The 26,138-nt window shown below is 33.9% G+C and overlaps 1 protein-coding gene across 1 annotated transcript in view; it reads left to right on the forward strand.

Moving 5' to 3' along the window:
• The first annotated feature begins 252 nt into the window (after window positions 1–252).
• The window catches only part of LOC134235743 (uncharacterized), a 31,163-nt gene continuing 5,277 nt past the window's right edge, over window positions 253–26,138 (forward strand). Inside the window, exons 1-10 of the mRNA XM_062717889.1 lie at window positions 253–374; window positions 2,910–2,987; window positions 4,790–4,857; window positions 5,227–5,292; window positions 5,445–6,357; window positions 8,868–9,038; window positions 9,445–9,936; window positions 10,161–10,409; window positions 22,631–23,146; window positions 24,975–25,072. Coding sequence (XP_062573873.1) covers window positions 5,520–6,357; window positions 8,868–9,038; window positions 9,445–9,936; window positions 10,161–10,409; window positions 22,631–23,146; window positions 24,975–25,072 — 2,364 coding nt within the window. The 5' untranslated portion in view covers window positions 253–374; window positions 2,910–2,987; window positions 4,790–4,857; window positions 5,227–5,292; window positions 5,445–5,519. The remainder of the gene's footprint in view (window positions 375–2,909; window positions 2,988–4,789; window positions 4,858–5,226; window positions 5,293–5,444; window positions 6,358–8,867; window positions 9,039–9,444; window positions 9,937–10,160; window positions 10,410–22,630; window positions 23,147–24,974; window positions 25,073–26,138) is intronic.

Here is a 26,138-nt window from a genome sequence, read left to right on the forward strand (position 1 = left end):
GTAAAATTTATGTCAAACTTAAGGTATTTCTGTCTTCTTCTTTGCTGTTGATATTTAAGATTAATAAGTGTAGGTACCTGATTTCATTTAAGGCTTATAATATACATGTATATTACATGAAAGATATCGATAATCCAAGCGTTGAACAAAACGCGCGCAATGCTACCGCTTTTGAGGTCTGAATCTCCCTATTTTTCATCACAATAGGTTAACATGTATGGTAATAAGGTTGAAACTTTTGATGTACGCCTACGAAGATATTCTTAACATAAGAATTATCATGGTATAAATCATGGCATTTAATTATTTTGATAGATTCCACAAGATGTAGAGTGCAACTGCTGAAAGAAGATGATGGTTTTTCCATTGTACAGGTTTATATTTTAAGTACTCTATATCATTAGAGATTGTTCTATCTGACGTATCCGTATACGTATCCGTATCCGTATCGAGATATGAAAGGCATCTCGATCCCGATGTTTAACCCATTTGATACAATTCCATCTCTGTTTGTGGTTACTTAAATAAGCCACAGTCTTGCATTGAAAAATAACAAATGGTATTTTTTTTTTATATAAAAATACTAAACTGCTTTAAACCTCTATCATTTCGAAGAAAAATATTGATTAAAAAAAAAAAAAGAAAATGAAACCAAGTTTAAAATTAATTTCATTTTGTTTTTAAAATATTTGTTGAAAAATCCCCTTTCTCCTTTTCCTCTCTCATAATATCACGATATTTTATTTATTCATTCTGTATTTTTCACTATACCATTACACGTAACTGATAACATAATAGATAACCCCCCCCCCCCCCCACACACACACACAAACTGAAATACAAAATACCTTATCATCAACGCGATCAATAAAACTATGTATCCGTTTTAGAGAGAGTTTCAAATTGATTTCATAATTCGCTTCAGGACCGTTACAAGTTCTGAGTATATGCTTTGAATAGCCAGTTCAACTCCCTCCTTTTCACCTCCCTTGACATTGGCGTCGGAAGGAAATTGAAAGTAGGGAGTGGGGCTAATTGAAAGAGAGAAAAATTCAGCCCTGAAAAAGCAGAAAAAAAGGAATTTTTTTTGTTCATTGTCCAAAATCCTTAAATACTATTGTGTGTGAGTGTGTGTGTGTGTGGGGGGGGGGGTCGAACTTTTTTCATTACAATTTTCTTTTCAAACACTCCCACTTACCCTACTTTAACCATTGGCGTCGGCAGCAAATTGTACACTGTAATTTGTAATTGGGGGGGGGGGGGCTATTTAAGAAAAAAATTTTATTCCTTCAAAAAGAAAAACAAAAAAAAAAACAAAAAAAAAAAAAATGACAGGCAAAGAGGAAATGTCCGTCTAAACACGAAAATCCTATTGGGGGGGGGGGGGTTGTAAGTTTCACTCGCAAATTTTTTCCAAACAACACCACTTTCCACATTTATTTAACCTAAACTAAAACATGTTTGTGGAAAGTGGGGGGGGGGGAGGGGGCTTAGCCTACGCAGCGATGTTCAATGTCTGTATTAAGTCTATCTTTGGATAAAAGAGTGGGGGGGAGGCGGCTACGCCCCCAAACCAACGGTTCCGACGCCTAAGTTAACTGCAATACAACATGCCTGTTGAGAGTGGGGAAGGGGCTTATCCTACGCCCCAATATATATTATGTCCATCTTTGCAAATAAAGTGGGGGGTGGGGGGGGGGGGCCTACACACACAATAGTATTTAAGGGTGAGTTTTTCAGAGCCTGCTTTGTTTACTAAAAACTCCATCATGTAACTTTCATGAAAAGAAGTTAACATGCAAAAAGAATAGTTTAAGAGAGGAAGATACATCATAACCTAACATTTATTTTCCTCTCCCTTTTATCGACAAGTGTTTAATCAATCAAGTCTAAAATATACAGCGTTTAAACGCAACACTTTCAGATCTTGTACATAGTCATTTCTCAAGCTCCTTGAAACCCTGGATACGCATAGGCGTCGGAACCGGGAAGGGGGGGGGGGTAGGGGCGTCTTAGCCCTCCCCCATTTTCTTGCAAAGATAGACATTATATATAGTCAATTAAAATTGGGGTTTATCTTTTTTTGTTGGTTTAGCACCCCCTTTCAACTAGCTCCCCTTCCTATTTTCTTCCGACGCCCATGATACGGTTATCGACCTACAATTTAGGGAGTGTATTCAAACTGCCCCCGAATTACCAGATATCCAAAATTTTTCTGGAGAACTATGACCATCAAATACGTGATAATGAATGGCATAGAAGATGATAAAAAAGGAAATTGGGATGGACATTTTCAGTGAATCCCCCATATACATTTGTTTTGCACTTTGATTAAATCTTTCCCAGTTAATGTACAACTACATGTATTTACAATTTACAAGTTTGAGATAAAGAGGTTTAACTGTATATATTATAATTATATATTATTGGGGATATGTCGTCTTCTTGTAAATGTTATTTCAAGAATGAAGAATGAATACCCTAAAATTGAGAGAGAGAGAGAGGGAGAGAGAAAGAGAGGTCGATCTATAAATATTTTCTACACATTTAAATAAAAAAAAAATCATACATGTTTTTCTAATTTTATTTTTAAACTTTTATACCCCCTCCACCCAAAAAGACATGATGCATAAGACGTGTACAGCAACTTATATGTTTTTATTAAAAAAAAAACACACTATTCTAGAAGTTCATGAGGTTATAATAAGTACATGTACAGGGTACTTTAAACTTAACTACGGGAATATTTCATGAATTTTATTTAAAGAATTTTGAACGTGAAAAAAAAAAACCAAAACATACTTTAACATTAAAATAGAAAATCATTATTTGTACCTAATATATAGGCTATGCATGCACACCTGCACTGTTATACAAGTCCATTATACATTCTATATTCCTATGTAGAGGTGATTCTGAAGTTGCTGTTACAATTTCCCATGATGTGCTGTAGTTTTTAAGGGAAGAAAAATGTCACCTCCATACAGGTTTGTTTACCACATGTTAATGTTCATAAACTATAAAAGTAAGGCCATAAAAAATTAATTTTTTTAGCTCACCTGAGCCGAAGGCTCAAGTGAGCTTTTCTGATCACATTTTGTCCGGCGTCCATCTCTCCGTCTGTCTGTTTGTAAACTTTTCACATTTTCGATTTCTTCTCAAGAACCTCTGGGCCAATTTCAACCAAACTTGCCACAAAGTATCCTTGGGCGAAGGGGATTCAAGTTTGTTCAAATGAAGGGCCACGCCCTCATTCAAGGGGAGATAATTGGGAATTATTGAAAATTTGGTGGCATTTTTTAAAAATCTTCTTCTCAAGAACCACTGTGCCAGGAAAGATGAAACTTATGGGGAAACATCCTTAGGTAGTGTAGATTCAAGTTTGTTCAAATCATGACCCCCGGGGGTAGGGCGGGGCCAAAATGGCCGACCAAAGTTTTACATAGAAATATATAGGAAAATTCTTTAAAAATCTTCTTCTCAAGAATGACAAAGCCATAATTCATCATATTTATATGGAAGCATGCTCAGGTAGTGTAGATTCAAGTTTGTTCAAATCATGACCCCCAGGGGTAGGGCGGGGCCAAAATGGCCGACCAAAGTTTTACATAGAAATATATAGGAAAATTCTTTAAAAATCTTCTTCTCAAGAATGACAAAGCCATAATTCATCATATTTATATGGAAGCATGCTCAGGTAGTGTAGATTCAAGTTTGTTCAAATCATGACCCCCCGGGGTAGGGCGGGGCCAAAATGGCCGACCAAAATTTTACATAGAAATATATAGAAAAATTCTTTAAACATCTTCTCCTCAAGAATGACAAAGCCATAATTCATCATATAAATATGAAAGCATGCTCAGGTAGTGTAGATTCAAGTTTGTTCAAATCATGACCCCCCAGGGTAGGGCGGGGCCAAAACAGCCGACCAAAGTTTTACATAGAAATATATAGGAAAATTCTTTAAAAATCTTTTTCTCAAGAATGACATAGCCATAATTCATCATATTTATATGGAAGCATGCTCAGGTAGTGTAGATTCAAGTTTGTTTAAATCATGACCCCCGGGGGTAGGGCGGGGCCAAAATGGCCGACCAAAGTTTTACATAGAAATATATAGGAAAATTCTTTAAAAATCTTCTTCTCAAGAATGACAAAGCCATAATTCATCATATTTATATGGAAGCATGTTCAGGTAGTGTAGATTCAAGTTTGTTCAAATCATGACCCCCGGGGGTAAGGCGGGGCCAAAATGGCTGACCAAGTTTTTCATAGAAATATATAGGAAAATTCTTTAAAAATCTTCTTCTCAAGAATGAAAAAGCCATAATTCATCATACGTGTATATATATGGAAGCATGCTCAAGTAGTGTAGATTCAAGTTTGTTCAAATCATGACCCCCAGGTGTAGGGCGGGGCCAAAATGGCCGACCAAAATTTTTAAAGATATATATAGGAAAATTCTTTAAAAATCATTTTCTAAAAAATAGCAAATCCATGATTGGTCATGAGACTACTTTTGGATTTAAACTTTACAATAAAAAGCCATTTTCTACTTTTTCCTACCCTTAGTGCTCAGGTGAGCGATGTGGCCCATGGGCCTTTTGTTGTTTCCCAGGCCAAAATTTTCAAAATTCAATGTTAAGAAGGCATAAGGAAGGAATAATGTCCTTGGGCCTCTAAGAGATAATACAAGACAAGTATATCAAAATGAAGATGAAATAAAGTCAATTAATTGAATACATGTTTCTTTAGAATGATAAATAAAAATGCTTTTTTCTTTTACCAGGGCATAAGGACACAAACCAAGAGGAATAGAAACCTTGCCGTTATTACAAGACACAAGAAATCAGTTTGGTAAACATTTCTCTGTTACTTTATATAACGGTGTACCAACACACTGTAGATTATACCTATCTATAGAGTGTTGAACATCATCACAAATATCTACATTTAATACTGCACATTGTTGTTACTTTATAAATGGATATTTGAATTAAAAGAAAAGTTTTTTAAAACTGTAATATATTTATTTAAAGTAAAGGTTATTAAGATTTTATGCAATTTGTAAATTTGTACATAAAGTTTATTCATAAAGAAGTGGAAGTATTTGAAGTCAAGTTTACATTTAAAATATTTTGCATTTCATGCACTGTAGAAGAATTTTGAATGACCTCTCTAATTCTTTTTTGAAGTTTTAATCCTTAAATATTAATTTTAAAACAGACTTCACTGTGAGTACAAGGACCTTGCTATACAAAGAAAAGAAAGAATTCAGCACCAAGTATCAAGGTATTTATGTGTGTCTGTGTTTTAATATTATTGTGTGCTGTAAGTTCTGAAAATCAAAACTTTAATATAAATACATGTTATTCACTGAGTACATTGTAAATAGAAAGATTTAACTGATGTAGATAATTCTGTTACAATGTTGTAATTTACAGAGAGATCTCCCTGACTGAGGAAATCAACACTGTTATAAAACATCAGGATAAAGAAATAGATGTCTGCTGTCAATAATGTATAGAATAGTGTACCAGAAATATGTCACCGTGTCTGGTGTTAGGGATTGTCGTCACATTTCACGTGTTACATCAGACCGGGTCTGGATCAGTGATGATAAAGGCAATCTTATACTGACAAACACTAAAGGAGAAGAACTAGATTGTGTGACAGATTTAGGTAGTGATTATGGAGGACACACTGTGGATTCTAATGGTGATTTAATTTATATAGACAGTCGTTATAACATCAATAAACTGTCTACAGAGAACAAAGTAAAGACTACGATAATAAAGTACAACACGTCACCATGGAGACTACGGTGTGTCTACAGCTCCCCCTCCACTGGACACCTGCTGGTCGGGATGTATAATACTGATACAGGGACAAAGACAGGCAAGGTAGTGAGGTATAACTCCACAGGAGAAAACATCCAGACCATACAGCACAACAACAACACAGGTCAGGTACTGTATAGAAAACCTTACTACATCACAGAGAACCGCAATGGAGATGTTATTGTGTCTGACTATCTCCGTCTTGCTGTAGTGGTGACAGATCGTGACGGTAATTACCGGTTCTCCTACACAGGTCCTCCATCAGGATCACTACTATATCCACGTGGAATCTGTACTGACGCGCTGTCACACATCCTGCTGTGTGATGATTACACCCTGTCAGTACAGATGTTAGATAGTGAGGGTCACTATCTGACAGAGATAAACACACGACAACACGGGATAGACACACCATACGGCCTGAGTTATGATGAGGACACACACCTACTGTGGGTAGGGGATTACAGACACAACACAGTCAACCTATACAGAGTGGTAGATACAGACTCTCTGACTGGTAAGTAACATTGTAGTTTGTTTTATTGTATTGTATAATTATAATAACAATACTAAATAACTACATTATAATAGAGAGATCATTTAAGATTAACTTTACATGAATGTATTCAAGTGTTTATTTACAAATGTAATAGAAATGATTGCTCATTGTGTAAACAACAAATATAAGCTGTTAAAGATGAAGTTTTTGACTACAAATATGATAAATAAATTAAAAAGAAATAATAGATTTACATCCAGTCTGTAATTAATTGTAAGATGCTGTGTGTAACTCTTCAATCACTGATTCATACATGTATATACTGAATCTTATGTCAAACTTTTTTGTAATTTTTTATCAGAACCATCTTTATATGGTATATTCATACGTCTATATATTTGTTTGACAGATAGGTTTTGAATTATAGATATACATACCATATACTGTCATTTTAAAATCAACTTTTGAAATTTTGTGCTGTTTTGTTCTGATAAATACATTTGGTGTAGTTTTGAGAGATAGCGATGAAATTTTTTAAAAAAATTTTTTGTCCTATATAATGTATTCAAATAATGCTACAATTAGAAGAGATGACAATTTGTAATGTTGACAGTTAATTTTGTTGACATTAACACAGCTCTGTGTATATATATGTGTATTTCTGTAGCAGGTGTTCAGTAAATTACACTGTGTATACATTTTGTGTATTTCTTAGCAGTAAATCTACACTGTGTAGTATATTTTGTGTATTTCTGTACAGGTGTTCAGTAAATCTACACTGTGTACTGGGGTACATTTTGTGTATTTGTGTGCAGGTGTTCAGTAAATCTACACTGTTTGGGGTACATTGACATTAACACAGCTCTGACAGTATTTTTTGAGGTGTTATATCTAACACTGGGGTGACATTGACATTAACACAGCTCTGTCTAGGAATGTTGTGTATTTCTGTAGCAGGTGTTCAGTAATACACTGTGTACACATTGACATTAACACAGCTCTGTCTAGGAATGTTGTGTATTTCTGTAGCAGGTGTTCATTAAATCTACACTGTGTACTGGGTTGACATTTTTTGTATGAGAAAGTTCTAGATGTCTCATGAAATATGGAGATCCGAAATAACCAACATTATTCAAGCTTCAAGTCCATACTGATGCTTAAGATTCATTTCATTTTAATGAACAAAAAAAAATTATTTCTTAGACACTATAGAATAAGTATGAATGCAACTGCATTGAATCATTTTAGTAACTTGCTAATGAAAGGGAGACAATTCAATTTTGTACTTGAAGGTAAAGAAAAAAAATTAAGTTACCTCCCTTTTCATTTTAAAAGTTTTAAAACGATTCCTGTTAAAAAACAACTTAGCTTCCTGCTTTGTTTCAAAAAAGTTGATTCCTGAAACTCAAAATATAATTTCATTATTACTGCCTGTATCAAGTGTAAGTACAAGATATGGTAAGGGAGGAAATACTTGTATATTTATCATTAGATTTATTCTGTCAATTTGTAACCCTATGTATCCCAACCACATGAATTTAAGAGATTGGAAGCCCTTAGATGATAATGCACTGAAAATGTTTCATTTGTACACTGTTACAAGCATTGGAGGTCACTGACAGAAATATGTAGGGTTGATTTCTGTGGTTTACACAGTCACTGAACTAAGTGTTGATGCTTAGAGAAGGTGGGGGGGAGTAATATATGGCTGTACTATTTCAAGTTATGTCAGGATTTTCTCATTATTGCGAACTCATCTGACCTATTTCAATTTATAAGAAAATTTTTGGATTGTTTTCATTTATAATTTACATCCAATCACATATATATGTTTGTATTCAGTGAATTTTCAGTGGAGTTAAGCCTTAGGAAGGCATATTATAACTCTAAACAAAGGTCATGTGAGTATAACTAAGGTTATCAGTACTTAACAAAAGACATTTTGATGCAAATTGTGTTGATTATGAAGGTTTTATGGAAACAAACAATTTAACATTGATTGGTCAACTTTGTCATAATTTTAAATGTCATCATATGATTTGAGGTGATTTGAGACACAAGGTACATTATGCTGTCAAGTTAAAGAACTTCATCTTGTAGTCATAAAATTATACATATTTTGAAGTAGAAATAATTTTGGAGGATGCATTTATCATTGATAGCAGTCATCAATGATCTTTAATCCATTATGATATTTTTATATTGTTATAATGTTGATTATATTGGAAACAAGAAATCCCATACATAATCATTTGAGAGCATAAATCAACAATGTTTTATCAGAACAAAATTATCTCCCTTAGTATTCATTGGCATAATGAAAATCACAAATGGTTTTTCTAATGAATGTATAAATATCAAGATTTGATTCTAAAATTTTTTGGACTCAAAACATTTTAACTACTCCAATATCATAAATATTTGATATAGGAGTACCAAAAATGACATTGTTTTGTGAAGATTAATCAGGATTTTTTAAAAGTATTTACAATATATATAAGACTTCTTTTTTTTTTTATCTTCAACAGGAGTCCCTCTGGAGAAGATCAAATGTAGAAAACATCCCAGAATTCCCCTGGACCAGTTCTGTACCCCGTGTGGTGTTCCCTTGTGTGTGGAGTGTACCAGCTCTGAGGATCACAGCAGACATGACCTTAGAAAGATAAAGACATTGTTTGACAGAATTCACAGGATAAAGGGTAATAGTTTAATTAATTTCAAACATTTTATGTATGTAGTAAATGGAATATATTTTGAATATTTGATCCAATTCTGCTTCAATTATCAATAAATTATTTATAACAATGGCCTTTATTTACCCAATCCAAACACACAAGAGATAATCTGTATGAAGTTTGTATCTGAAGGAATTTTTGTACATAGGGTTAACTGCATTATGTGGGTGTCCATGACAAACATACATGCCCTTTCAGTAACATTTGAATCAATGTAAGGAGAACTGTTATTGATATAATGCTGATTTAAATTTATGGGAAAATTACTCCATTCTGTGTAACAATTTTAATTGCCGGTGATATTAATACATTCAATGTTTTTTCCGAGCTTTTTTTTTATATATTATGTATATATTTCTTTACTTTGTAGATGGAGATACACTATTGATGTGCCTTCTTATTTCCAATTCCTACAAAATAAACATGAAAGAAGGAAACTGGATGACTAAATATAATGCTGTTGCCAACATTTTTCATTCCAAGGAAGTCACAAAGCCATTTGCCCCTACAGATTTAGAAAAATACAAACCAATTCTGAAACTCAATGAATCAGAGATCAGTTTTTCCAATGATTGCTTCAAAGATATCAGTTTCCTAAAATTATTAAAGAGTCCTAAAATAATCAGAGAAGACAAGTATAATGTTTATACAATAAACTTTACTGATATTTTCTTGACTTGGGCAGAAAAAGAAAACATTGCTGAGTTCTGTAGATCCTGGAATTATCAGAGAGGAGAGGATGAAGTTTGCTGTTGGTTAATGCCGGATAAAAATGAGGAGCTTTTAGAAAAACTTGGACAAGATATTTTCATGCACTCAACAATGGTGGACCAGTCATTCCATGAAGCTGTATTTAGAAAATGTAGGTCTACATTCAAGGAATTTTCAGAATTCTTTATTTAATATTTAATGACAAATGTTTAGGGTTTTAGCAGATTTATGTTTCATTAATGATATTTATTTAGTAATTATTAATTGAGAAAAAGATGTGAATATATTTCTTTTTAAGTTTGTAGATGTACGTAATTATATTTTGACTATTTTTCTCTAAGTTAGTATTATAATGCCTCAATGTTTTTCTCTTAGTCGGCATACCTATTCAGATAATAATGAGGGGAGACAAATCTGTAAAAAATTTCATAGAAAATCTGAAGAAAGGAAAGACCATGATGTACCACGCATCTGGGATGATAATCGGATGTGCAGGAAGTGGGAAAACAACTTTACTACAAAGACTACAAGGCATCAATCTGAAAGAAATAAAGAAAAATACTAGCTCAACCAGAGGAGTTGACATTCACACAGATGTCTTTGAAGTAACAGATAGCATCCATGGTATGCTTCATTCTTTGTTTTCATTGATCATGTGTTAAGTTGATACTTATATAATAGTCTTGTGTTTGGCTTTCACTATGAGTAAATTGTAGTCAGTGTTTGACAAATGGTGCATGAGCTAGAGGGAAGTGTGCTGTGTCAAAAGCTGACTACTGTTTATTCAAAGTGCATGCTAAACACAACACCTGAGCCCAAGGCTTAATTTAGCTTTTCTGATCACATTTTGTCTATCATCCATCTCGTTAGCTGTCTGTGCATCTTATTAAGGTATCTTCAAATTCTTGGAACATTTGACTTATGAACGCTTAAATCGTAAATGGTTTGATACATGAAGATATTTTAATACCCCATATATGTTACTTTTTCAGTGCAAAAAAGGTCACACAATAATGTTTGCAAATTAATTTGCAAGATTTTTTCAATGATAAATATTATTCAAGCTATTTAACGTAGAGTAAGATTAAATATATTGCTATGGTTACATCTAGTAAATTATGATTACAGTTAAAGTAATTAGCCAAAGAATTTAATTGCAAAATTTAATTGTACCTTACATGTAGCTCAGTAAGATGCATATTGAACCACTTTGTTCTTTGCGATTTTTAGTCATCCTTCATGAGTTCTTATCCAAAATATACTTCCCAAAAGCACTTGCTTTCAGAAATTTTCATGAGTGACATACCTTAAACAATTCTAACAAATCTGGTCATACAGCATAAGGGAAACTAAATGTGTGTTTTTCATGATCCCTGCGGCCCTAGCGCTTGTGAAATGGAGGCTTGAATCATTAAAAATAAGTACCATATTAAAAGATATTTATTTATGGGTATGAAGCGGTAAAACTTTTGTAATAAATAATTATTATAATATTTAAGTTTTGAGTACATAACCACAAGTTTGAAAATCATGAACCAAGGGTATGAGAATCTGGTGCTAGGACAGGGCTATATAGATAATACAGTAAAACATTACTTCTTTAAAAATCTTCTTTGCTTCTGGGTTTTAAACAAATTGACTCAGTACATACCATGTAGTTATGATAAGCAAGGTGCCTCTCCCTAAGTTGTGAATTTATGAACCCGGGCTCAAGGGTTTTTAATTAGGGCAGGGCTGTATTCATAAAATTCCAATAATGCATGATTTCCTTTATATTTGATCTGTTCATTTCTGTGGTAAGTGAGCTTTTCTGATCACAGTCTGTCCGTCTGTCTGTAAACTTTTCACATTTTCGACTTCTTCTCAAGAACCGCTGGGCCAAATGGGGCAATTTCAACCAAACATGCCATTGGGTGAAGGGGATAAAAGTTTGTTCAAATGAAGGACAACCCCCTCAATTCAGGGGAGATAATTGTGAAATAATGAGAATTTAGTGGCATGTTTTAAAAGTCTTCTTCTGAAGAACCACTGTGCCATGAAAGATGGAACTTATGGGGAAACATGTTCGGCTAGTGCAGATCAAGCTTGTTCAAGTCATGACTATCGGGGTAAGGGCGGGGCCAAAATGGCCGACAAAAGTTTTACAAAAAAATATATAACGGAAAATTCTTTAAAAAAACTTCTTCTCAAGTAAAGCAAAGTCATAATGGCTCATATTTATATGGAAGCATCCTCAAGTAGTGTAGATTCATGTTTGTTCAAATCATGACCCCTGGTGGTAGGGTGGGGATGAAATGGGCGACCAGAGTTTTAGATAAAAATATAGGGAAATTATTTAAAAAAAAAATTGTTCTTAAGAATAGCAAAGCCATAATTGATCATATTTATATGGAAGCATTTTCAGGTAGTGTAGACTCAAATTTGTTCAAATCAAGACCCCAGGGGGTAGGGCGGGGCCACAATGGCTAATCAAAGTTTTAGATAGAAATATATAGGAATTTTTTTTTCAAAACATATTCCAAAGAATAACAACGCCTTTGTTGGTCATGGGACTACTTTTAGATTTAACCTTTTCAATAATTATGAAATAAACCATTTTCTACTTTTTCCTAGCCACAGAGCTCAGGTGAGCGATATGGCCCATGGGTCTCTTGTAGCTCACCTGAGCCGAAGGCTCAAGTGAGCTTTTCTGATCAAAATTTGTCCATTGTCTGTCGTTATTGTCGTTAACTTTTCATTTGTTCATCTTCTCAAGAAGCACTGGGCCAATTTCAACCAAACTTGCTACAAAGTATCCTTAGGTAAAGGGAATTCAAGTTTCTTCAAATGAAGGGCCACGTCCTCTTCCAAGGGGAGATAATGATTAATTAGTGAAAAAAAATAATGGTATCTCTAGAAAATCTTCTTTTCAAGAACTACTGGGCCAGGAATGATGAAACTCGAGTGGAATCAACCTTAGGTAGTGTAGATTCAAGTTTGTTTAAATCTTGAACCCTGGGCTTAGGGTGGGGCCACAGTGGGGTATCAAAATTTAACATAGGAAAACGTAGGGAAATCATCATTGATGATTGATCATCAATTTAAAACAGTAAAAAAGATAATGTAGATTTGGAATTCAGCAGAAAAGAGGAGCCGTAAAGTAGATAATAAGAAAGGATACAAAGGCTATATCAAAAAAAAAAAAACAGCTTATAAACAATACAAAATACTGTGTCACATGAATTCAAAAGTATTCTAAGAAAGTCTGGATTTAAGTTTGATTAAATACTCCCCTCCACTTTCATAATATATTTAAACTTTTCATTACTAAACTTATTTTTGCTTTTATCTAGCCAGTTGCTCGGGTGATTGATGTGGCCCCCGGGCCTCTTGTTTCAAAATGGTGATATTTCACTGGACAGAAAAAAACATGATGCATATGTTTTAGATTTTATTGTTCAATAAATATCAAAGAGTAAGTAAATATATTTATTTTTAAATGTTGCTTTATTCGTAAAAATCGCATTAATATATATAATTATTAAATGAAATAAAAGAGTGTCTGAAGTTGTTTTGAACCAAAAACGTAGCATTCTCGACCCAAATCAAAAGTAGGAATTGGAGATTATGTAGTTGTTAAATTGAGGTAAAATTGCTTGAAATTCCAAAAAATCAGGAAAATAACGGTCGTTGGTCGCGTTAGACAGGTGGTCAAGGTAAAATATATAGGGAAAAGCAGTGGGGGGAATTTACTTTCAAATGTGACAGTGAGTCACTAAATACAGTGGGTTATTATGACAGTTTTGACTTTTTTAAATGAATTTTATGTTTGTTATCCTGAAAAATATTATTATCTACGATATAAGCACCAGTGTCCACTCTTAGCATTCCATACACTTTGCTTTATTGTCATTTATTGTCATTTATATCGGCGCAGAATGGCAACTCATGTCAGTGCTGCATTAAACATCAGAGTTGCTTTAAAATGAGTTAAAGGTATTGAACAACCATATTTTGAACCTAAAAATGAATGGTCTGACATTTTAAATCATAGTAGAATTTTAAAGATTTTATCAAATAAAATTGCTCAACCTAAGGAATTAACAAAATTAGTGTTCATTTTCATTGAAGTCTAGGGCAGCACATGTATTATAAGATATTGGAAAAAAGTTATTTGATTTCAAACAAATCTCGGGATGAGAATATGCATAAGCTCCCTCTTTAGTACACTATGAAATAAAGATTATTTACCGCAGAAATTTTGAGAAATCAACAATTTTCTTCTTTTCATTAAGGGCAGATAACTCTTCAAAAACTTTTAATGTGCAAAATGACCGCCTCCTTTCATGTTATCAATCTTGTGAATTTGGTTCATTTCACTTTTTAGCTCACCTGAGCCGAAGGGCTCAAGTGAGCTTTCCCTATCAAAATTTGTTGTCATCCGTCGTCGTTGGCGTCGTCATTGTCGTTGTAAACTTTTTACATTTTTATCTTCTTCTGAAGAACTGCTGGGCTTATTTCAACCAAACTTGCCACAAAGTATCCTTAGGTGGAGGGGATTGCAGTGTCGTAAAATGAAGAAGGGAATATCCATCTTCGAAGGGGAGATAATTATGATTTTGTGAATTTTTTTTTTTAATTTCTTCTCAAGAACCACTGGGTCGAGAAAGATGAAACTCACATGAAATCATCCTCAGGTAGTGTATATTCAAGTTTGGTCATATCATTACCCCCAGAGGTAGGGTGGGGCCACAATGGCCGATCAAATTTTCACATTGGAATATATAGGAAAAATCTTTTAAAAATCTCAAGAACCATTGAGACAGGAAAGGTGAAATTCATGTGAGACAATTTTTCAGGTAGTATAGATTTAAGTTGTTTCAAATCATGACCCCCGGGATTACGATGGGGCCACAATGGCTTTACAAAGGAATATGTATAAAAGTGTAAAATCTTCTCAAGAACAATTGAGACAGGAAAGATGAAAGTCATGTGAAATCATCCTCAGGTAGTGTAGAATCAATTTTGTTGAAATCATGACCATCGGGGTTAGGATGGGGGCACTGTGGCCGATCAAAATTTTACAAAGGATTGTACGAGGGTTCTCCCAAAAAGTCGTAGACAGGGAACACAGTTTTGTTTCTTTTCGATAAAATGAATTTCCTACCTTGTCATGGTGAAAAGTAACATTTTATGATCATGCATTGCAAGATTCATGATGATATCACATTTAATAAGAAAATTATGAAAAAATAAAGAAAGCATGTTAGTGTACATCGGCGCACGAAAGCAAACGTTATTTACGGCCCTTTTAACGTCAGGATCTCTTTTTCTGCTTCAAATGCGTCTTTTAACATTAATAATTTTTATACCCTACGCAACAAGTTGCGTGAGGTAGGGTGAATTCACCATGCATCGGACACATACCTTGCTTCGGACAACATTAGGCAACAAACTCTCTTTTAATTTAAGAGTTCCGTGCATTTATTTGTTTCCGTCTTAAAGATGAAGATTTAATTTTTTTAATGATACCGATTGTTATTATCATATTGTGATAAAAATACCTCGTTAATGGCCTTGAAGTTACGTCATATTTTACATCATCTAAGGGGAATAACCAGATATTTCTGATTTTGCAATTTTAGAGTTATCGTTCTTTAAATTCGATTTCAACGGAACGAGTCATACTTAATCACAAACTAAATGTTAAACTCCATTTTGATAAATCCATCGGTAGCGATATCACTAGAACTTGTTGAAGTACAAGGGTATCCGATGCATGGTGAATTCACCCTATAATGTTTTTGACCCGTCCGTCAGAGTGTAAGCCAGTCAGTCTGTCAGTCCTGTTTTTTTGTCAGCGCCACTCCTCATAAACCCCTACACAGAATTTCGTCAAACTTTGCAGATATTTAGGACACAATGTGTAGATGTGCATATTACCAGGAAATTTTTATTCTTATATTTTTTCTAGGAATTTCCGCATTTTTTAACCTAGATTATTTGGCCATACCTTGAATATAGAGATGAACAGTTTGTCAGCGCAACTCCTCTTAAACCGCTGCACAGAATTTCGTCAAACTTTGCAGATAATATGTAGATGTGCATATTACCAGAAAATTCCAATTCCTTTTTTTTGAAATTTCTACACTTTTCAACTTTTTTTGGGGGATACCCTTGAATAAAGAGATGAACAGTTTGTCAGCACAACTCCTCTTAAACTGCTGCACAGAATTTCGTCAAACTTTGCAGATATTTAGGACAAAAGATGTAGATTGGCATATTAAAAGGAAATTTCAATTTCATCATTTTTTCCGAGAATTTCCACACTTTTCAACTTAGATTTTGGCCATACCTTGAATAAAGAGATGAAGAGGTGAACATTTTTGTTAGCACAATCCTCTTAAACTGCTGCACAGAATTTTGTCAAACCTCAGAGATATTTAGGACATAGTGTGTAGATGTGCATATTTCCAGGAAATACCTATTACTTTATTTTTCTGGGAATATCAGCACTTTTGAACTAAGATTTTTGGGGATATCTTGAATATAGCGATGAACAGTTTACCAGCGCAACTCCTCTTAAACTGCTGCACAGAATTTCGTCAAATTTTGCAGATAATTAGGACACAATATGTAGATGTTCATAAAACCAGGAAATTCAGATTCCTTTTTTCGGGAGTTTTCACACTTTTCAACTTAGATTTTTGTCTATGTCTTGAATAAAGAGATGAACAGTTTGTCAGCACAATCCTCTTAAACCGCTGCACAGAATTTTGTCAAATCTTAAAAATGTTTAGGACATAGTGTGTAGATGTGTATATATTACCAGGAAATACCTATTCCTTTATTTTTCTGGGAATATCGGCAATTTTCAACTTAGACTTTTGGGGATATCTTGAATATAGCGATGAACAGTTTATCAGCGCAACTGATTTAAACCGCTGCACAGAATTTCGTCAAACTTTGCAGATATTTAGGACTCAATGTGTGGAAATGCAAATTATGGGGACATTCCAATTTCTTTATTTTTTTCAAGAATTTGCAGCACTTTGAGTTTTGGGGGAGCGTGGGGTATTTGAGCTTGCTGACTTTTTCTTTCATTTTAAGTGAAAAACTACTCTTGACTAAGGGATTTTCTTGAATTCACTACTGTCCGTTTTTGTTTTTAGCTCTACTGGTCAAAGACTTATAGTAAGGTGTCTGTTGTCCGTCCGTCTGTCTGTAAACAATTTTTCAAAACGCTACTCCTCCTACAGTTTTGGTCTGATTTCAGTATAACATGGCACAAAAGTAGACTACACTAAGATACATAAAATAGTACATTTGATTTTGATTTCGATGAACGGTGTTGCCATGGTTAAAAATAGAATTGTCTGTGAAATTTCTTTCAATTGCTACTCCTCCTACAGTTTTGATCTGATTTCAATATAACTTGGCACACAAGTAGACTTCACCAAGATGCATAAAATAGTACACTGTTTTTTTATTTAGATGAACGATGTTGCCATGGTTACTAAAAATTATAGAATTTTATGTGAAATTCCTTCAAAACACTACTCCTTCATTTTTGGTCTGATATCAATATAATTTGGCAGACAAGTAGATTACACTAAGGTACATAAAATAGTGCATCGGTTTTTAATTTCGATGAATGGTGTTGCCATGGTTACTAAAATAGAATTTTCTGTGACATTCCTTTAAAATGCTACTCCTTCTACAGTTTTGTTCTGATGGCAATGGCTTCTTTTCTCATCCCTTTGTATAGGTACAAACCAGTAGAGCTACAGTCTTGAAAGAGACTTCTGGTTGTTTTTGTTTTGTTCGTTTGTTGTTTTTTTTTAAAGCAGATTCAAATTTTAGTCGAACTCGAGTCAAAAGATCGCTTTACATTGTAAGCAGCAGAGACGTCGTCCGTGGCACAGATCGTTCCCCATTGTCTGCGTTTTACAAACAATACTATACTTCTTACATGCAGTAATTATTTTTGATATAACTCTTATTGAATCTTATGCCATTCAAAAATAACTTTTCTTTAAAATCTAGTGTGTAAGGTCACTTTTGTACTCTTTTTTCTTGTTTCTGATGTATATAACCATATATCCAAACCAATTTATTACATATTCATGCGCTGGTTACGCGTTTGACGTCATCTTTTTCATGAAACTCAATTTCAACAACACTTTTAAAATCATCACATCAATCGTCTGTTTTTAATGCTATTTATATGAAATTTTGACATATTATAAAGATTTTAATTTGGGTTTCACTAATCTAATTTTGAGTTCAATATGTTAGTACTAAAGAAATAAAAGCAAATGTAATAGTTATATACTTAAATTATTCTGAATTTTGTTCATGCGCTTGCAGACCTTATCGGCCATCATATGAATCGTCCTTATATTATAAATATGAATGTTATATATTTAAGAATTCATAATTTTAAAGAACATTGCAGATATTAATTATTATGCATATGCAAAATTTGTTTAGTATTGGTTGCATGTTTAAAAAAATATAAACATTGTCTACAACTTTTTGGGACAACCCTGGTATATAGGAAAAATCTTCTTCTCAAGAATAATTGACAGGAAAGATGAAATTCATGTGAAATCATCCTTAGGTAGTGTAGATATAAATTTGTTCAAATCATGTCCCCTGGGTGTAGGGTGGGGCCACAATGGCCAATCAAACTTTAACATAGGAATATGTTGGAAAACATTTTAGAATCTTCTTCTCAGGTACTGCTAAGCCATTATTAGTGATATTTATCTAGAAGCATCCTCAGGTAGTGTAGATTTTAGTTTGTTCAAATCATAACCTTCAGGGGTAGGGTGGGGCCACTATGGGGGATCAAAGTTTTGCATTAAAATATATATTTTAAAAAAAAATGTTCTTCTCAAGAATAGCAAAGCCATGATTAATGATATTCAGATGGAAGCATCCTCAGGTGGTGCAGATTTTAGTTTGTTCAAATCATAACCTTCAGGGGTAGGGTGGGATCGCAATGGTAGATTAAATCTACCATTTGTTTTACGATAGGAAACTAAATGGGAAAATCCCAAGAACAGAAAAGCTATGTTTAGTCATATTGACATGTACGCATCTTCATGTATTGAAGATTTAAGTTTGTTCAAATCATGACCCTTTGGGATAGGAAGGGAAACGACAGGGAATCAAATTCAAATCGTAAATAAGTGATATATACACTGTACATTTTTAAAAAATGGTATGTTATTCTAAGCTAAATCTTGCATTTTTATTTCTATTCATCTTAGGATGGGACGTATTATTGTAACGTGTCGAGCGGAATAATAATAACAATTGGGGGTCGTACCTTGTCAATTCACACACGTCTTGTACTCTCCGCTGCTTACACTGGAATGAATCGCTCTATAACGCATTTATATACCTTTTAACCCACTTCCCCGCAGTCACGCATTTTAATGCATATACCCTTTCCTATTTCAAACGCAAAAACACATATATACCGTTTCCCCGCAATCACGCATTTTCACGCACTTTAAAAAGTTCATTTAAATCGTTAATTTAATGCCAATTTACTTATATTTTATGCCTGCAAAAATCTGAAAGAAGACAAGTTATTTTTATGCCCCGCCATGAATAAGGCCCGGGCATATTGTGTTTGTCATATCCGTCTGCCGTCCTTCCATCCTTCTGTCCTTCCATCCTTCCATCCTTCTGTCCTTCTGTCTTCCGTCACACTTTGCGTTTAGCTCTGTTCAATGCTAAGTTTCAAAGAAACTATCAAAGATATTTTCATCAAACTTCATATGCTGATAGATATTGTTGAGAGCTATGCAACTGCATAAAAATTTTTGACCTTTCCTTTGACCTTGACCTCACTTTTCTTAAATTAGTGTTTAACTCAGTTTAAACATACCATTCAAGATGGTGCTATCAAACTTCACATGTTGATACAAACTTGCACAGATGATGCATCTAGGGATGAACACTACCAGACTTGCTTTGGATGCTGTATGTGACCTACATTTTCCAGATGAGTGACCAGATTAAAGTTTTTGGAGCAGGTCCATTCCTAAAGAACTATAAGCCTACTTGGACCAGACTTGCATGGATGATGCATCTAGAGATTGACACTACCAGACTTGCTTCGGATGCTGGATCTGACCTATATCTTCATTCTCAAAGAACTACCAGCCCTACCTGAACCAAACTTGCATGGATGATGCATCTAGGGATGGACACTATCAGACTTGCTTCGGATGCTGGATCTGACCTACATTTTTATTCACTAGTAACTATAAGCCTTAGCAGAACCAAACTTGCATGGATGATGCATCTATGGATGGACACTGCCGGACTATTCCCTAGTAACTATAAGCCTTACCAGAACCAAACTTGCATGGATGATTCATCTAGGGATACCAGACGTGCTTCGGATACTAGTAAATCCTCGGCGGGGCATTCATGTCCTATGGACATATTTCAAGTTGTATTAAAATATAGCGTCATAATACTATTTACGCTAAACTTATGAGAAACATGTTCCATGCTAGAAGGTGTTTGCGGGGAAATGGTAAATTTTTCTATGACTTGAACATTTATTGTATGTTGCATAAAAGTCAAGTTAGTTGTAAGGAGTTAAGGAAGATGTTTACACCCATAACTTAATAACTGAATCTGAATGATCACCATATATATTTCCGGAATATTACATTATATTATAGGTTTCATATCCGTCTGTCCAGCTGTCCGTATGTCCATTCGTTTCCCGCTTATAACTTCAATACTATTAGGCGTAGGATTATCAAACTTTGTTAACTGGTACTTCTTGGGTAGTAGACAGTGTTGTCGCGCACAAAAAGTACGTCGTTCTGACATTTAATAAAGAAGCTATTGCAAATAGCCAGTGTGTCACGCACAAAAAGTAGGTCGCTTTGACCTTTGTAAAGGTGCTATGGCCAAATAGGGAAAAAATCCTGTCCAGCTCATAACTAGAAAAACTATTAGACATAGATCTATCAAACTTGGCAAAAGTATACATCTTTGGTAGAAGGTGTGCCGCAACCTGTTTCAAGGTCACTGTGATCTATAATTAAGTGAATATTTTTAGAAACTAAGTCTTTTTAATTTTAAATTTCAAAATTCCTAAAAAATGTAAAAGAAAAAATATAGTTGTATCCATATTAAAAAGTGTTAAATCAAGTAAAAACTTATTTTTTCATCATATACTTTACAGCATGATCTGTAACAAATGTCAGTGTTTATGAGAGGAATTCAATTTGTCCCATGGGCATAATTATCAAGCACTAGTAAAGAAGAATTTTGATAGCAGAAATTTGCATGTAAAATTAGAGAGAAATTAATGAGTTTAGTGTGAGGACCTAAGTGGTAGAGCATCAATGTTATCTATATCCCTTTGGGAAGTGGGCTAATGGGCAGCCAGCCTGTTGGATTAAAATAGCTCTTGTTGCCTAGCCTAAGTTTTAAAATTAATTTGACGAAGAGAAATTAAAAATAAATTGATATTGCATAATAACTTATAATCTGATATTATATACGCAAGTGAGTTAAGGCTAAATATGGGTTTTTCTATGCAAATGAGCTAATAAAAATGCATAAATTGTGTATTTTATGTACAGAGAAAGTTCAAATTGATTTTCTTATACATACTTAGTACCCACACTATATTAATGCAAGTGCACATTATGACGTCATATTATGACGTCATAGTTCTTTCCCATTCAAGGTAATAAAACACATCAACATAACAACGTCGGCGCAAGGGCATATCCTATTTAATTTAAAATAAACAAAGTATAATATTAAGGAGAATATTCTTAAAAATAATAAAACTGCTAATATGCTCTTCTTCAATCGATAAATTTTTTTAAACTAAAACTGTACATTTTTAATAGAACTGTACGAATAGTAAATAAACAATTGCAGTGTCGACATTTGTGCAGCAATATCTTAAATCTTTGGAATTTTCTGCTTTTCTTTATACCTTAATAAACTAAAGGCTGATGACGTCATAATATGACGTCATAATGTGTACTGGCAATCGCATATCGTGGGTACCAAGAATGTATTAGAATACAAGTCTTAACATTTTCTTTCTGGTATGTATAGGAATTATAGGTCTTAATTAATTATTTTGTAGAGAAACCTCCACACGTAGCCTTAACTCACTTGCGAATATTAATTAATTTAAAAACTAATTTTATGGGGTGTGGTTGAATCAGCATGCCTACTGTCCATATGAATTAAATATGAAACCTGCAGTGCAGATCCATTAATATCTTGGCAGTAATGAGTACACAAGCATCCAGTCAAAGATTAATTAATGAGTTCAATGTAGGAAGGCTAGCTGTCTCAATCATTTTTGGAGCATCTCTGATCAAACAGTTTTATCTATAACCTTTGGGAATTAGACAGAAGAACTGGTGGACAGTTTAAAGCATGTCATTTGATGAACAACTTTTATTTTCAAAATTGATTTGGTATAGATTAAGTTGTTAAGACTTATTTGATATTGTATAATATGATGGGTATATGACGGAGTCTAACACAACCAGTATAGAAATCTATCAATGATGTAATATTTGTTATAATTAATGCCCACAACACAAGGGATAGATAAACAATATTGTAAGGAAAAATCATGGAAATCTTAGAATCAAGGTTGACATGACTTTTTTTTGCACTCTAAAATGTTTAAGATAATTATAATATATTGACGGGTATATCAAGCCTTGGCGTTTCACTTTATTTACATTTTTGTTTTCATTTTTACCTCTACTCTTTGGATACATGTGGGGTATCCATATGTATCCAAAAGGTGAAGTTGTTAATCAAAGTGTATTCAATGTTTTTTGCAGTTAATTTTTCGAGTCAACAAAACCACTTCAAACTCAAACTTGATAAAACAGATATGAAGCAGAGTGTTCCTGCATACCATTCAGAAAATACAGCTGATGATGGGGAAAAGATGGAACCAGTTGATGAAGAGGCCAATACAACTGAAGCATCAAACACTGGACAGATATCACATGATGATATTGACATCAAAACCACCCCATCTCATGAACCACAGGGGACCACATCACCAGGAAATGTAGCAGATGTTGTGAAGGAAAGCAAAGATATTCCTCATAGTTCAGAAATTTCTGGAAATTTGCAAATTAGTGCAGAAGACATGTCAGATGATCCTGAGAAAAAAATTACCATGACTGACTTTGCAGGGCAGTGTTCATATTATGCCTCACACCAGATTTTTCTGAGTCCCCGGGCCTTCTTCATTCTGGTGCTGAATATGGAGAAGAAGTTTGGTGATAAGGTTGGAGAAGAAGTGTGCTGTCAGGAAGGTTCCATTTACGGGGAATGGACAAACAGAGGTTGTATACAATGAAATGACATTTATAAGCAATCTATCTATTTTAGCTCATCGAAGCTTAAAGCTCAAAATATATTTTCTGATCACATTGTGTCTCGTATCCCTCTGTATGACTATTTGAGAAAAATATTCTTTAAAAAATTTATTTTCAACTTGAAGTTTTCTCCAGAGCAAGTGATACTTTTTCAACCAAACATGCCACAAAGCATCTTTTGGTGAATGTAATTCAGGTTCATTCAATTGAAATTTCACAGACCTTTTTAATGCGAGATAATCAAGAATAAGATCCAATTTGGTGGCATCTGGATTCGCATTTGTTCAAATCATGAACCAAGGTGGGTCATACTGAGTAATCACTAATCAAATTGTTGCAAAGAACTATTAGAAGAATTTATATTAGATATGCTTTTCAAGCATAATTATATATTATATACTGCAGATTCAAGTTTATTCATATCATGACCCAAGGAGGCATGGTCGGACAACAAAATGTGATCAAGAACAAATAAAGGAAAACTAAAATATTTCATTTCTTCTTCTCAGGAGGTGCATGTAGTTAAAGTGATATAGAAGCAATCGAATCTATTGTACATAGATTCAGGTTTATGAAACGTAGGGGTAAGGTGGGGTCATAATGCGAAATCAAATCTTTACAAAGAAATATATGGGAAAATATCATAAAGATGTTCCTCTGAATAATAGCAAATGCTTAATTGATCATATTGATGTAGAAAATAGTTTCAAGTTTTTCCAAATCAGGAAATTTGCAAGTAAGATGGGACCACAAGGGGATCAAAGATTTATATATAGGGATATATGAGCGTTGTCCCGTAAAATCGTGGACAAGTTGTCTAGTTTGAAAAATAATCATCACTGCGTTCTGAAATTTCCACCACTCTTTAGTAGATAAATTATGAATATACATAGCAAATTTTAAATGATATATGCATAAGTAAACAAATTGTTATATTTTATGCTATGTACTGTATCGCCCTACGGCGCACGGATGATAACGTCGAAGTGTCTAAAACAGCGTCAGATTTCATTTTGCTAAACTTAAAGTTGGATAAGCCCCACTTAAATTAAAACAAAATTATTGATTTATATATGAAGTATCTATAACCAGTTAAGAAACCAATGTGGCACACTCATACAATCTTCTGAATATTTATTAGCAAGTTACAGACAGTATTCTCACCATCATTCAACTAAAAGAGAATCTCACATCGACAGTAGACAGTGACAACGTCCTTTGCTATTTCAAATGGCAGTCTGCCCATATGTTTTGTACTATCTGGGGACTCGACCACGAAGACTTCTCTAAGAAAACTTTCATTTCATTTATATACTAAAGATCTTGTGATATGTTTGATATTTTCTTGCTTCTGTATTCATTTCAAGTCCTTTAAGGCGTCATTATAACATCCTAATCTATCTGAAGGTGCGCCGTAAATCATAAAAAAAATTTTTCGTGTGTTGTGTTTATAACTTTCCCATTTCGAATGCTCGGGAAAATGCCAAAAATTAACCAAATGCCTTGAAATTTTTAAAAAGACGACAGAATTGATTAAAACAGGAATAGGATCAAATCATGACACCTGGGGGTAGGGTTGGGTCACATAGAGATCAAATCATAACACCTGGGAGAAGGTTTGGTCACATCAGGAAACCAAAGTCATCCATAGAAAAATTAATAAAAAAATCTTGTTAAGACTTTAGGGTCATATTGACCATTGTGATTCACGAGCCTTTATATAAACTTTATTCTTTTTTTCAGAACGAAATATCTTGTCTACTCTAAATTAATTGTTTTTGTATTTCTTTTTCAGATTATCTTGAATTCTGGATGAAGTCAGTTCATCAATACAGCAGTGATAAAGCCCCAGTTATCCTGGTTGGTACTCACAGTGAGGAGAAAACTGAAAAGGTACTCACACATTTTTTCCTTAACGACTGATATATTTCTATGCTTAAAGTATACTGACACGCAAAAGAAACGCAACACCCTACTTTAGGGGGGAAATAAATATGTAAAGTGGAGAATTTTGTGTCTTAAAAATATGAATATCTTCAATTCGGTAAACATTGGTAATTTAACGGTTGAACGATTTCAATATCATAACTGGAGGTCGGGTTTCAGTCTGTTTAACAGAAATCAAAAATTGCATGTTTAACAAAACATTTGGAAGTATTATGGACTTTTAAGGGTTTTTACTGTTCAAAATAAGTAATGCAGCAAAATGTCTCAAAAAATAAACTCTCCTTTCGTTTCCCCTAACGATGCACAGGCTGCTTGAAAATGGCTTATGAACGTATTTCTGTTGCTCTTGCTGGAAAATTTCAATGCAAAGGTGATGGAGAGTTGCTGATGCGAAATTTCACTACATTACGCCTCAACAGGGTCTAACGTATCAAATGCATTAAGGACAGTCCTTGTACCGGAAGTACAAGAGTGGCTACAGTGCTCTAAGTTAGAGAAAATTTGACCTAACCATCTGAAAAACGACCATTTAAAAATGTCAAAGAATAATTCCTTCGCTCATATCTCGATATTAATGAACCTACTGTATCGTAGAAATTAAGCTGCAGTTGTTGTTTAGGGCAGTCTTGCACATTTTACTTGAATGGCTGGGGGGGGGGGGTGTTTTAATAATCATATTTTACTTTGTGAAGTTACCAGATAAACATTTAACAGTTTTATAAGATCTCCGATGTTCTGAAAAGTGAGTTTAGCCTGACTTTATTCGCTTTTGAAAATCATAAGATAAAAAAAAATCAAACATTTGTAGATTACTGCTTGTTGGGTTCCTTTTGCGTGTGAGTATATTAGCCACTTTATTAGATAATCTGATCCGACATTGAAGAAAGTAAAGGAAAAAAAGTGATTCAAACATCTGAAGCATCAAAAACCAGAAAAAAGAAGAGCTTAAACAATAGTAAGGTCCGTCCGTCTGTCTAGTTGCTTCACAGCACAGTTAAGGCTTCAGTAGGGA

The sequence above is a fragment of the Saccostrea cucullata genome, unplaced genomic scaffold (genome assembly GCF_032062105.1).
Source record: "Saccostrea cucullata isolate Sc308-1 unplaced genomic scaffold, CSIRO_AGI_Scuc_v1 ctg4892, whole genome shotgun sequence".
Classification (NCBI taxonomy): Eukaryota; Metazoa; Mollusca; class Bivalvia; order Ostreida; family Ostreidae; genus Saccostrea; species Saccostrea cuccullata.